At 39.1% G+C, this 15094-nt stretch overlaps 1 protein-coding gene across 1 annotated transcript in view; it reads right to left on the bottom strand.

Annotated features, from left to right (window-relative positions):
* Positions 1–15094, bottom strand: part of tmem104 (transmembrane protein 104) — a 74384-nt gene that overhangs the window by 58967 nt on the left and 323 nt on the right. Inside the window, exons 2-6 of the mRNA XM_083976733.1 lie at positions 14532–14598; positions 13574–13695; positions 12068–12149; positions 8951–9044; positions 7218–7301 (exon numbers count right to left, since the gene is read on the bottom strand). Of these exons, the coding sequence (XP_083832859.1) occupies positions 7218–7301; positions 8951–9044; positions 12068–12149; positions 13574–13695; positions 14532–14576 (427 nt within the window). The 5' untranslated portion in view covers positions 14577–14598. The remainder of the gene's footprint in view (positions 1–7217; positions 7302–8950; positions 9045–12067; positions 12150–13573; positions 13696–14531; positions 14599–15094) is intronic.

Below are 15094 nucleotides of genomic sequence, written 5' to 3'. Positions count from 1 at the left end.
ACACGCATTCATCCAGTTAAACAGAGCTGTTAATTGGTTCACAATAGAGCTGCAACAACTAATCGATTATTAAATTAATCGTCAACTATTTTGATATTCAAATAATCAGTTCGAGTAGTTTTTTTAAAGAAAAAAAGTCAAAATTCTCTGATTCCAGCTTCTTAAATGTGAATATTTCTGGTTTCTTTGTTCCTTTATGACTATAAACTGAGTTTCTCTTTGGTTTGTGGACAAAACAAGACATTTGAGGACGTCATCTGGTGGTTTGAGAAACACTGTTTGACATTTTTCAACATTTAACATTTTATTGACCAAGCAACTAATCGATTCATCGTTTAAATAAATCGACAGATTAATCGATAATGAAAATAATTGTTAGTTGCAGCCCTAGTTCACAACATCACAGACTGGAGAAACTGAAGATTAATTTAAGAGTGTGATTAAACTCATTAGAAGATATACAAACTCACACTATGTTTACTTTACACTTGGAATATTTTTTTTTACGTAACTTCATAGTCAAGTCAAACAAATCAATAAAAAGCATTAACCAACACTGAAGGGGGGAGGAGGGTAATCAATACAGACTGAGTCACTGCACTGATTAGAGAATTTTGTTATGTTGTGTTATGCTTCAGCCTTCATTTCATTTGAATTTAATCAATACATCTTGAAAGTGAATGTATCTCTGGTGGTAAACTGAGAGCGATGTGAAAAGTGACATAAACAGTTTTATGAAATCTGAACTTTTTGATCATTGTTTGATTTGAATATTAATTTTAAGCTCTGCTTTTGCACTTTATTCAACTTATTTTATGTTATGTCTTTTAGTGTTGTCTGTGTTTTGTGCTGTTGTGGATGAAGGGAACAGAGGGTGTTTGTTGTTTTCTGTTTTTCTATTATGAGCTACTTGACAATTCAATTTCCCTTCGGTGATGAATAAAGTTCATTCTATTCTTCTATTATATTCTATTCTGTAATCAGTGAAATCGCATGGTTTTTGTCACCTTAACCTTCAGAACATAAAGCAGTAATATAATACCAATAATCAATCAAAGAATTAAAAAAAATCTAATTAAAAATCTGGTCATATTTGTGATCTTGTATTATTTATATCCCCTTCCTGAATCATCTAATAGTACATAACGTTATCGATCTGGGGGCAGTGTCCTTCTTATCTTATTTTATGTCTTATGCACCCAACTTTATCTATGTTTGTTTCACAGTCCTATGTCTTCAGTGTGAATCTCTCGCAATTGCTTTCCAATGCGGATTTTAATGCAAATGGCAAATAAATGACTGTCTGACTCTGATTTTAGATTACTAGCGTGCACAGTGCTGTGACTGCATGTGCACAAACAACATTTACGACCTGAGAGGTGAAAAAAATATGAATATATATTTCATAAGGAAAAGTTTAATTAAAGTGTTGGTATCGGTGTTCAGCACAGCACAGTTTGAACTGCACAGGCTGGTTGCATTTGAAAAAGATTCATCAACATACTTGTAAGTCCATGTTCTGCAACAACAAGGAGCAACAGGTGGATTATGTGCATCATAACATGTAAAATATAATATAAGTAGCAGGGCAGTGGTCACTTTACGGTCCGTATCTTTTTAAGGTTGATTCAATAAGACTTTAATCTTGCTCCGTCTTATTTCTCACACCATCGGCTGAAGAAACAAATCCCTCTCCATGCTGCATTTTAACTCCCCCTGTGGCACAACATGGACGAAGCATATTAGCGTCTCAGTGGCGGTTAGCAGAAACAGGACGTTCTGTGCTCGGCTGCTGCTGCTGCTGCTGCTGTCGGTAAGCGATAGCAAGGCGAGAGCTCTGCATGACCACGGGGATGCAGGCCTTCACGGCACTGTAACTAATATTTCCCAATTACCCAGAGCCACAGGCGAAAATGCTGCAAAATGGGTCTTCAACGTAGGAGCCCCGGTCTTTCATGTAGCTGTGAAATGCGGCGCTATCCATCAGCACATTGCCTCTGACTGACAGCAGAACCTGACAACCTCTGTGTGTGAGGAGCTGCAGGAGGAAGCTGCAAGGCCTCTGTTTAGTTTAAGTGCACAATAGGAAAAGGCTGTTTTATTACCTTGTAAAGACTCTGCTATACTGATACACTGGGATTTTATTCTAGTAGCTATTTTTAAGCTTGTTATATACCCTGCTGAAGTTAAATCATCTTGTTTGGTGACAAATTACCCATTAGAGTCACTGTCACATCTTCTAAAGCCTCTGAAAACAGACAACAAAATTAATTTTAACTTTGAGTTTCACCTCATTAACATTTCCTCCTCTCCTTATATTCAGGTTCTGCTTCTTGTGGGAATATCAGAGGGGGAATATTTGATGAACTGAGATTATAGACGTTCACAAATCAAGTCTAAATTGAGCCAGCCCCAGAGGCAACAACACCATTAACTATACTTCTCTAAAAATAAGTAAATGGGTAAATAGGGCAGTACAGAGTTGGGAATGGCTAATTCAGGTCTTAGATCTCATACACACACACACACACATACAACTTATCTGTGATGCTGAAACCTGACTGAATCTCTTTGACATTAAAAACACTGTTGTACATGAAAAGGCAACGATCCCTTAGAGAGATTCAGATCAGTCTTTGGTTATGTTTAACAAATATTTCTAATAAGCCAAACACACAGTCTGAATGAATGAATTATCATTTTGTTTCCTCTTCATCGCATCATTTCCAGTCGACTCCTGCTCAATTATTGGTTGCAAAGTGCAGTTAACATGAAATATGCCGATTCCCAAACGTTATTTGTGCAAGACGCCACAACAACATCCTATAATGTGGCATCATCATTCATGCTTAATGATTGTTTTTCCATTAATCTGGTTCAAATATTTTGCCAACACAGGAAACGACCGTCAACAAGCACAACACTACAGAACCTTTAATAGCATTGAATGCAATTTGCAAGTTTTGCTATTGGCAACATTAGCATAATTAGCCATGGAAGAGGAACTATACAAGTCTGGTCGCTTTTCCGCTCTGTTGCTAACCCTCCTCTTGGCCATGTGCATTTGGCGGTAGATAACCGTATATATCATGTACGATGTTACGCCGATATATGTGTAAGATATGTGTATTTGTGTAGTTTAATCTGTGTTACGGAGCGTGTTTGTGCTGCAGCCCCGATTTTGCAAAGTTGTTTTTCAGCCAAGAGACATCACAATTACTCCAAAGCTGTTTAATTAAAGTAAAAATGTAGCATACAAATCCTGCACAGTTCCTCTTTAAGTTAGAAGTCTAGAATAAATATTGCAAGTTCAGCATCAAAAGCCAGACTTATATTTTGCTTCTATTTCCTCTACTATAACCTCTACTGAAGTTTTCATGCTAATCAGCTACCCTCAGCATGGTCAGAGTTTCTAACATTTTCCGATACCAAGTCAGTGCAGTGTCGCTGAAGAAGTAGCACCAATCAAATTAAAGACACATTATAACCTTATGTTTAGTTAACACAACAATGGCTGAAGTGCTCGTCACGGCTGGTGAACACAAGCTATGTTGCAATAAAACTTACAAACAGCTGTAAGGAGTGTGACACTTGAATATACACAATAAACTATGTCATTTAATGTTCAATTACCTCCGATATACCTCTGGCATTTCTCTATTGCAATGATACAAAGTTGTTCATAGCAGCTTTGTTAATATATAATGTCTAAAATAACATAACAGGCTTCACTGCAAACTTACTTCTTGGACCTAGGCATGTTATATTGATCGTTTGAGTCTGATCACAGTAAACCATAATAACATTATCCTTGAAATTAAAATGCATCTTTTGAAAAAAGCTGACACTGGAAACTAATGTAGTAGTGGTTTATGGGAAATGATTGGGCCGCAAAGCTGCAGCAAACATGTCCATTTATCTTCCCGGCGGCTTGGAGACCACTCCTGCTTTCATTTTGCCGGTGCTCTCAATGTACAAGTATGACATTTAAGTAAAAGTCACTGAAGTATTAAAAATGGATGGGCCCATGTTTGGTTCTCATTAAAAAAAAAAGAAAAAAAAGAAAAAGAACAAGCCCAGGTTACGCTGGAGTAAATTAGTATTCTCCGCCATGCATGGTCTTCCATATGTCAGGAGGAAGGACGGCTTACGTTGAAGAAACAAATCCTGCTGTTTGCAGAGCGGACATGTTAAGTTAACCACATCACATCACATCACAGAGGTAAAGGAAGAGCTGAGACAAGATGCTGATGCAAGGACAGCTCTCCGTTATGCTCTCTCTCTCTCTTTGTGACTTTAGCCAAAGTCGTCTTCTAATCAACTTTAAAATCATCAATGTGAAGGTTATAGTAACACCTTTTTTCACAGTGGTGGTGCAAATACAACCAGCCCCCATCAACATTCCTGTCAGTGGCTGCGGGTCAGGCCGATACGATAGCCGTGGACTTATTCCAAGCCTGACTTACAGCTGCTGCTGCTGCCGCTGCCACGTCAATTTCAGCTCAGGAGGAAGTCAAACGCCCTCTAAGCAGCAGAGATGCTTTTAATTGCCTCAAAAGGTGCAGGGCAGAGAGACTATGTGCAATCACGGCCAACAGTTTATCATCTGTGACGAGCCAGGGAGGGGGGAGGCGGTGTTAAGGTGGTGTCCTGTAAATTTTTAGCAGAGCATAATAATGGACTCGTTTGCACTTTTTCTTGTTATTTGGCTCCTTTAGTTTGCGCATGACGAGAGAGAGAGTCGAGCTGTGAGAGTGTGAAGGAGTCAGTACAGGTCCAGTTTATTTTGCTATTGCTTTCCAGGAAAGAAGTGCTGCCTTCCAGCTATCAAATGTCAAGATCTGCCTCCTCATGCACACACACACACACACACACACACGTATGTCTGCTCCTCCTGCTGAGGGTTGTTTGCTGTAAAGTGTTTGGATCAAGTTGTCACCTCAAACAAACTGCACAGACAGACAGACCCCTGGAAAAGCATCTCTAAGAAAAAAAAATGTATGTGAATAACTGGCTCCCAATGGACTGGTTGTGTTTGATCACTGACCAACAGGAAAGAGTCTGTGGCTCAGACTGCAACTTAACTGATAATAATAATAAAAAAACAACACTTCATTTGCTGCTTGTTCCCTAAATTGATCCAGGAGTTGTCTGCACTGTGTTAGAAAATAATTTGAGATGCCAGAGGCCGATCAATTTAAAGCCAGACTGACAGAGCAGACCATGAAAACCTGCGGTGTGATTATCAAACCTGATTATTTGGCAGAATTTAAACTGAAACTGAGAAAACTGTGCAGAGCTCAGACATAATAAACTATAACTTCATTTGTGCAACTACTGGCCAGTAGGTTTTGGACCTCTGCTCAAGTCGATTGTTTGTATATAAATTATAATTTCTCCCAACATTCAGAGGTCAATCAGGTTTAGTCTACAACTTTGCCAACACACATTAAGACAAATGCTTTTACTAATAACTTAAGGAAATAAGAGTAATTTGAAGAAAGACGACACTTGGGAATGCAAAAGTAGCAACGATCACATTAAAAATGCTTTCACTGCTTTTGTTTACATCAGTTTATTGAACTTAATTTCAACTGAAATGGATTGAAATGAAAGATTTGAGCATCAGAAACTGAACCGCACTGAAAGCAGCATCAAATATCAGATCAGAGTTGTGATTTTCTTTGATCAAACCGGTTTGAATTTGAGATTTTACCAATTTTGGATGGTTTTGAGCAGGGTTTCTGTTTTCAAAAATGTTTATATTTTCTAGTGAGGCATCATGTTGGCACTGGGATGAAGCTCAGGCATCATATCAAGACTAGTATTGAAAAACATCATATTATACCGAACCCCCCCCCCCCCTCCCCTCCTGTCATATTTCATTATCCTTAAAACAGTGTGTTGCACGAAAACGAGAGCCCACACGCAGCAGGTTGAGAAGCGACTGTGAGCAGGTCGGTGTTGTCAGGATCAACAAAAGAGCTGCGTTTCCTCCTCCTTCAGCGTGAGCCAGCCGGGGACTCGCGCTGCCTGTCTAATTCATTTCTCATTAGAGTCACTGGGCTGCTTTCCCATGGCATGGAGCGAGTGAGAAGAGGAGCGAAAACTCATTTCCTTATTACCGATCGATAACTCCACGTGCCTCACCTGCAACCTGCACGCAGTGTCTGTTTCATGGTGGGAAAGGTCATCAGCATAGATTTTTTTTCTTTTTTTTTTTTTGAAAGCACGTCACCTTTAACGGGCAGGACGACGGGCAGCAGCAGAGTGAGTGACAAGAGGCTGAACGGATTGGAGCGCACTGCAGCTTTAACAGCATGGGCTGCAGGACGCCATGCACGAGTGCGTTCACACGTGTGGGTGTGAACATGGAGCCGAGCCGGACATGTGTTAAACAGTGTGTGTGTGTGTAGGTGGGTGAGCGTGTGTTTGCGTGCGTGCCGAGTGCTCCACCTAGTGGCGTTGGAGCGGAGGAGGAAGGAGGAAGGAGGAGAAGGAGGAGGAGGACGCAACGCAACATGTCAGCTCAGATGATGTTGTCAGAGCTTTGACCTTTCGTTTGTTCCTTCGTTGCTGCGACACACGGGGAAGGGACGCACGCCGCAGACTGTTGAGTCACTCGCATCTGGTTAAGAAGAGCAGGTCGGGATAATGCAAGCAGACAAGGGGAGGAGGAGGAGGAGGAGGGGGGGGGAGGGGGAAGGAGTAAGCCAAGGGGGGGGCTGTGTGCGGACACGAGCAGGACAATGTACTGATATGAAGGAGGAATGTAAAGCTGCACCGTGTCTCTGCTTCAAGGTGAATTCTCTCTCGCTGTGTCGTCACTGAGCATTAGCTCCCGAATCATTCAGGTAGAAGCTGCACTATCTTTGCCACGTGTATAGGTTGGTTATAGCCCCCCCATCCATCCCCTACCACCTACCCCTCCCTCACACAATGGGGGAGATTAACAGTCTTGATGGGGTCTGAAACAGGTAATTACAACCAAAAGGCAATTTGTCCATATATAATTACATCCAATTAAAGAGCGAGGAGCCTTTTTCCTTTTGTGGACGTGAAGAATGGACATAAAATCTTTTAAGGAACGATCCCACACAACCTTCACTCCTCCTCCATAAACGTTACACGTGGCTAACGACGGCGGTGTCTGCATTAATTGAATAACAGTCAGTAGGAGGAGGAGGAGGAGAAGCTCCAGGCTAGAAGAGTATTACCTTTGTTGAAGAACATGGAGGCCATTTGACCCATCTCCACCCGCTCCGCGATTTCAAAGTGATCGACGTGACCTCCCGATCGCTCTGTGGAGACGGTAAAAAACATTGTGGGCGGTGAGAACGACTCGCAGAGGAAGTGAAATGTAAAAGAGCAAGCAGATTTTAAAAATATTTACATTACATCAGCTTAAAACTGGTTTGTAAAGCAACTTTATAAGTTCACAGCTGAGATTCAACAGTTTGAATGAAGTAGTAGAAACACAAAGTAAAACCACTTATCATTATCATACTGTATAAATCTAATAAAACAGAGCAGAAAATCTAAATCATAAAAAACATTTTGGACAAAAAACTGTGCCAATGTGATATTAAAATAAGAATTGCATTGTGCATAAATAAATGCCAATTACAGCCTGAGTTCAACCAAAAAGGCTAAAACCCAAAGATTTTCAAGTCAACTCAACTGAAGGCTTTTCACAGTGTGAGGTCAACACATCACAGCATTATAGAGAGAAACAGCTGCCACAATGAGCAGCACCTGGTGAAAAACTCAACGGAAGAAACGTCCATCAAAACCAGACTCAGGGAGGGCGGACCGTCGTCTGACTAGTCAGTCTATATACCAATGGTTCTCAAAGTGGGGTCTTTGAGAGGGTTCAAGGGGGTCCCCAATTTTTTTCAACACCAAATTTGACCACTTTTTCTCGAATTTTTTAAAAACTTTTTTTATTTAGAAATTTTACCCCTTTTTTCTAGAATAATTTAACCTTTTTTCTAGATAATTTTTACGTTTTTTTTTTGTTATTTTTTATAATCTTACCAATTTTAGATTTTTTGGGGGGGGAGAATTTTTACCACTTTCTTCTAGAAATGTCTAACGTTTTTTTTTTGATTTCTTTTTTCTCTCGAATTTTTAAAAAACTTTATTTTTTGATAAATTTTACCATTTTTTTCTAGAAAATTTTTCAAATTTTTCAGTTTTTTTTTTCAATCTTACCACTTTTTTCTAGATTTGTTTTTATTTATTTTTTTACTTTTTTTCTAGAAATGTTTAAACGTTTTCTACAATATTTCCAAAAATTCACACCATTGGCCCTAATTTGAATGTACATTGACTAAAAAAGTTATGTTCTTCAGTCTCAGAACAAATATTTGTGTATGTCTGTGGTCTAATTTGTGTCATTTCAGGGGTCCTTGATGTGAAAAAGTTTGAGAACCACTGGTTTATACAGTAAGAAAAGTAAGGAAAACAACAAATAAATGGGAATTCTATAGTTTTTAAGGCTTTTTTTTTTTAATCAATTGGTCTGACATTATTAATTCCCAGCTAGTCTAGTTATTAATCAATTTACAGGCAAAAGCATTAACTTTTTTAATTGTTTTCCAGGACCTCAAATATGTTCATCCTCTCAACTTTCAGGAAATTGAAAATCTTTGGGTTTTGGTGGGACAAAGGAAAATATGTAAAGATTTCAACTGAGGTTTTCATTCACAATCATCTGCTACTGTTTTACAGACCCAATGATTAAATCTTATGTCAATAAAACTAATCAATGATGCAAATATTTGTTAGATGATTAGTTTGCATCTAAACAACAACTGTTACTGTAAAATAATTATTTCTCCATCTTGTCACAAAAGACTTTCCTAAACCCAAGGTTCAGAAAACAGCAGCTCAGCCTTTTTGTACTAATTTATGCGCTTTAAACACTTGTTGGACACATGATACTCACGAACAGACAAGATGGGCTTCGTCTCCGGCGACGATCGGCCTCGTCCCCTGACATCATCGTCCGAATACTCGTCGGAGTCGTCGCTGTCTTCGATCTGGGGGAGGATGAGACGAGTGCGTTAAGCTCTATTTTGCCTGCCTGTTTCCCTAATTTCAGTTTACAAGCCATTAATGCAGTGTTGATCTGTTCTGTATATGACACAGGGGAGAGAAACATCTGGAAATTACAAGTAACAGCTGGTTAGCACTTTGGAAAACGTCGGTCCTCGCGAGCTCGCACACATCGACCCACAACACGTCGCTTTTTATTATCATTTCACAAATTCTCCCCAGATTAATATCAATTAGCTGTCAATGCTGGTTTCGACTGTGTGAGCGTGATCAGTTGAATTGATGAATGGCATGTTGGCTGGAGCTCAGGCAGGAGGAGAAGATGATGAGCGACAGGAGCTAATGGCCGCACGACAAAACAACAGCAAACAGAAGCAGCCTGACGATGAAGCGCCGAATCAACGTGTGAAGCAGCGGAGGAGAGGCAGGCAACTAACTAACTCACTTTTTTAGAATAGAAATACAGTGAAAGACCAGGTTACGGACAAATATGTGAATCCTTGTTCCTACTTGTTCATTTCCATGGGGTTAAAAGGAGCACTCCTGTCCCCAAAAAACAAAACAAACCCTAAGAGGTGCTTTAAATGCCGTTTGTAGTCCCCCTCCAAAACAACACAGTTCTTTACAGGAAATTATTAACCATCAAAATAAAGAATTGCCATAATTTCTATCATTTTTAATCCATTTATTTAATAACTGGGATGTGATTTTAATCATACTGCAGTCCAACCTAAGCTTCATGAAGACTGGGCTGTGATAAAACCTGGTCGCAGTTCACTCATCTCACCAGCAGAGGGCGATCTCAGCGGCCAGAGCTCAACATCCACTAATCACAGCATCATTCAGCTCAAAACCAAACAATTATGGGATGCATTAGTTGCAGTTAGAGCCGGTCACAGTTGCAGGTCCCAAGGCTTCCCTCTCTAAATGGCTGCAATTTGCCCCTTAAATCTGAGATAAGGCAAGTAAATTCTTCATCTACTGCATGTGTGACCAGTAAATTTGCAGTTGGCTACGCAAAAAATCGATGCATGGTAACCCTAGTGTACCAGAGGCAAATCCTGATTTAAAAGGATCATGAGGATCATCGTCACCAAAGTATTTATCAGTAATACAGTGAAAATGAAAGGAAATGTGAATATTTCTTCATCTAAGTTGAATTATGGTGTGTAGCCCTAAATTTTCTGCCTGTGCTCCAAAACGTTTAACTCTTGTATAAAAAAAGTTAGTCTGGACCGCTGAGTCGGGAGTATCAGTGTGTTTACATCACATGACCACAACACAATCCTGCACTTCATCTCTTCCTGATTGACAAGAAACATGTGCTTTAGTTGTTTTAACTTTCTCTGAAAACACATAACTGTGCATCACTTTACAAAAAAAAACCAAAAACAAAACATATTTCCATTGATAGGCTTCACTCAAGCTGAGAGAAATAAAAAGCATTCGGTGGTAAACAGTTCCCATTTTGCTCCCGCTCTTGTTTTCCATTATGTGGGAGGAAAATGCTGAGGGGAGTACAGCCGCCATGAATCAAGGCCGAGTGTTGGAGGCTCAGTTAGAGCCGGGCTATTGTCCTCAGGCTCATAACTCCTCAAGTGGAAACACACCGGCATTAAGCAAGATGACTTCTGCACCAGGGGAGAGACAAAAAGGCAACGGCTGAGCCAGTTAGAGAGCACAAAGTCTTTTTTTTTTTTTTTTTTTTGTCAAAGTAAAAAAAATGATCAAAGCTCAGGTTCTTTCTCTTGGTAATCGAGTACAGTCCTGCACTGACAGCTTCATCCAAACTGGGTGTTTTATAGAGCGGGTGGTAAGAAGCGCATTTCACTTGCCGTGCCAGGGATTGGACAATAAAACCACAATATGTCACACACCTTCTTATCAAAAAACAACATGAAATAGCTTATATTCTAGTGATATGTGAATTAAAAATGATGACAATTATTGCTTTTGTCAAGATATAATTCGGATATAATGAAGCTTTTTGCATAGTTGGCTCAATAATTGTTGTTTTGCATCAAACAATTTGACCAAAGTGGGAATAAATCAGATGATACAGTGCCTGTTTTAAAGCATCTTCACTCTGCTTTGGCATATTTCCATCTGTTGACTATGAAAATGGGTCATAGATTATTATATTTTCTGAAGAATATCAGAGAATAAAGCCAAAGCTTGAAATACAAAAATTAGAATAAGTAAAATGATAATCAATTCGTAATCACAGCAGATGAGAGTTTGTGAGGAAACCAAATTCTTATCTCTTTGAGTCTATATGAGTGTCTGTGTTTAATCTGAAGAAATTCCCTCAGCAAATATTGTGAATTTTCCAAAGTAAGATGTTATTAAGATGCATCTCCAGTTCTTTAAGTACCTTCACTGTTGCCTGTGGCTTCATCGAAGCACAACGCAGCCTGTTCACATGCAGTACAATACACCCCCCTGGTGTCACAGTGGTGACATGAGTGGAAAATTAAACATCAAGAAAACTTTTTAATCAGTCGTCATCCATTTGTTATAATAAATAAACTAAGGATTTTTTTAGCCTTTGAGTTTCTGTATCAACACACAGCTAGAAAAAATGAGCATCACAGTGTGCGACAGAAAACAGCCTGGATTAATGTTTGTTTTGACACTGATTTAAACAAAAACAAAAAAAACAGAGATGAAGTGAAGTTGATTCTGTTATTAGCTGCCTAAACATGCTTCAACCTGCCACAACAAGACATGTGGGCACATTAACCAGAGCTAAGGAGTGGAAATGTCCCTGCACTGCATTTATCCCCACATTAGTTCCACTTTTTTGCCTGCAGGGTGTAAATAGTGTTTGGCTTAACGTCTTATTAGACAAACTCCCCCCCTGACAGAGAGGGGCATTTACTTCTTTAATATTTGGATTGTCTGACACGGCCCCTAATAGCGAACGGAGGGAACCATCCATCCAAAACAACAGACTAACAAATGTGCTTGAATACAGAGTAAGACTCCAAGAGAGTTATTATCTCACCTCCTCCTGCTCTCGCCTCTTCCAGCGCAGCTGAGCGTTGGCCGCCGCCATCGCCTCGATCACGAAGGTGGTGGTCATGTAGCTGGTGACGGGAGAGGACAATAAAGATTCAATCATTATTATTTTGGCCTTGACTTTGTTGTTTCAATTATTTATCACCATTAAATCTAATCTACAAAAGAGAGAACTCTACTTTATTTAAATGTCCCATCTACTGTATTATAAAGGCAGATTTCCATGTCTTATTGATTATAAAGCAGGTCTGGGTCCTATATTAAAGCTGTCAGGAGTGTTTATATATGACATTTACTATATTTTATACATTGCTGCATATTGATTTACGAAGCAGTCAGTGGTAGAAATTCAATATATCATTAGATTAATGATAATTAATTATGATTATGATAATAATTTGTTTTCATATTGATATAAATATGCAGACTAGGTCATGCTGCATGCATAAGATAAAACACAAACATAATGTACCTTTCATTTATTTTCTTTTTTTTTTTGTTCCATGCATGGACATTTTCAATTCATACAAAATGATGATAAATTATAGTTCGGACATCCAATGTGCATGGAAAGGAGCAGGATGAAGAAAACTTATTTTTCCTGCCCTTTAATCAACTCTAACACCAACAAAAAAAAACACAAGCAACTCAATTATGGCCTATGAGTTCCCATTAAAAAAACAAAGAAATCATCCTTCACATTGACACAGTTTGTCAAGCACTGCCATTAAGAAGGGAGGTTGAAGCAGTAGAGTGGGACTATCCGGCACGACTTCACCAGTTAACAAGGTGCATGAGAACCAGGAACTTGAGAAACAAAAAACAAAAAGCTCCAGCAACACTTGCAACTAAGAAAAACAACTTTATTAGACTGACGCGTTTCAGCTTGTAGCCTTCACAAGGGTCAGGCTACAAGCTGAAACGTGTCAGTCTAATAAAGTTGTTTGTCTCAGGGTTCCTACACATTTGAAATGTCCAAATTCCAGACTTTTTCCAGACCCTAATTTCCAGGCTTCTCGGTAAAGAAATTCAAATAATTTGTGATATTTGAGTAAATACTGTAGATGTGCATAATATAAAAAAATCATGCAATTAATCATTTGTTTCCATTATATGCCATTATGTAAACAAATTATTTCCAGGAGATTGTAGCTTGGTACAATAACGTATACAAAATAATTTACCCAAATAACTTCAGATAAGACCAAACCCAGATAAATATTAAGATAAATATATTTCCATACAATAATTTCCATTTTCCATACTTTTCCAGACCAGGAAATGTATAAAATCAAATTCCATACTTTTCCATACTTTGCATACTTGCGTAGGAACCCTGTCTCTTTGTTTTTCTTAAGAAAAAGTTGTTTTCCTTAGTTGCAAGTGTTGCTGGAGATTTCTGTTTTTTTGTGTTTTAATGTTCACGTGCAATGTAGAACGACAGGTGTCATTAGTGACAATGAGTCGGGTGTGTTGGCTGAACGAGACTCACCTCATGAATCCTAAGAACGAGATGAGCGCCAAGCTGACCACCCAACCGGCGGTGGCGAAGGCTCTGGGCATCGTCAGAGCTCCGGTCCCCACAATCAGATTGAACATATACACCAACCCCACCTGTAGAGGAAAGACATTTATGAGTCTAAAATGACCCTGCAGAGATTTAACAGGATTTCATTTCATATTCCTCCGACTACAACGTTTTAGTTTCGACTGCACTTAACTAAAACTCCTCAATTCTCTATCAAATTTCATTTAATATCAATGCTTCGTGTAGTTTCTAAAATCTCTAATATTCCTGTATGAGGTGTTCCTGGTTAATAAAGTCAACCATTGTCAGGGAAGACAGACAGCTCGGTTTATTGGCCAACACTTCCCCGTATCAGGTAGCAGAGGGCTTTAATGATTCAAAGCTTTAGCTTCCTGGAAAAAAACATCATGACCCGCAGGATTTAATGCTCGTGTAAAAGTCGATGCTGATGCAAGCAAAGTGGAGGGCTTAAGTGAGTCGTCTGAACTGCAACCAGACTGTAAAAGAGTGACTCACGTGCTTACAAAGAAAAGGGGATGTGCAAGTAGATCAGTTTCCTCTTTATTTTTGACAGCACTTTCATGTTCTCCATCTCTATTTAAAATGTACTACCAAATATCAATATACTCTGCTGTAGATCGGCGTGCAGTTCAGTGGCACAAAAGCAGAGACCTGCAGCTTCAAAGTTCATATCAATAAAGAGCAGCAGTGTTAAATGTGCTCCTCTCAGGTTTAATTTGGATTCAGAAATTTATCCACCACAACCCCAAGCTCCTAGCTACTAAAAAACTTTATCGACATCCCAGAGCTCTCTCCTCTTTTTTTTTACAAGCAGAAGGTGGTTTAACGTGTGTCTGACTTTTAGGTGATGAGAAAGAGATTAGGAATTGATCACAGCATTAACGCACTGCAGGACACTCACAAAGGCGGAGTAGGGTTCCCCGGTCTCTGTAATTCCACCTGCCATGGTCGATAACACTGGTTTTAACCTGAAGGAGAAAAACAGACAGGTAAATAAATCATGCTATACAGACTTTCTTTAAACTTTAACCACAGTATTAACAGAAACAGGTTGCACGAGAAGACTTTTTTTAATCACATAACATGAATAAGATCAGGAAAAAGTGGCTGTTAGGTTCTTTCTTTTAAGATAATCTTGCAGTTTAGTACTAATGTTAACTTTGGCACAACATTACAGAAGCTAAACAAACAATATAACATGTTTTTACCTGTATCAGATATCTACTGAGTTGTGTGCAGACAGTGTGAGTGACAATTGTTACTTTTAATGGATTAGTGTGGTGGTGTTTTGGTGTTTTAGCTTGACGTGTGTTTGCATAAAAAGCTCCACAGGTGACTAAAGTTGTGTTTAAATCACTGTTGATATCAGTGAGGTGAGCTGTGTTTGTTAGCAGCTGGTTGCAGGTTGATAACTTACATCCCTCACGTGTTGATTATGAATTAACCTGACATTTATTAGAAACA

Source organism: Trachurus trachurus (assembly GCF_905171665.1).
Source record: "Trachurus trachurus genome assembly, chromosome: 8".
Taxonomy (NCBI): Eukaryota; Metazoa; Chordata; class Actinopteri; order Carangiformes; family Carangidae; genus Trachurus; species Trachurus trachurus.
The sequence above is the reverse complement of the archived record's forward strand: the minus strand, read 5'-3'. Positions and strand labels throughout refer to the sequence as shown.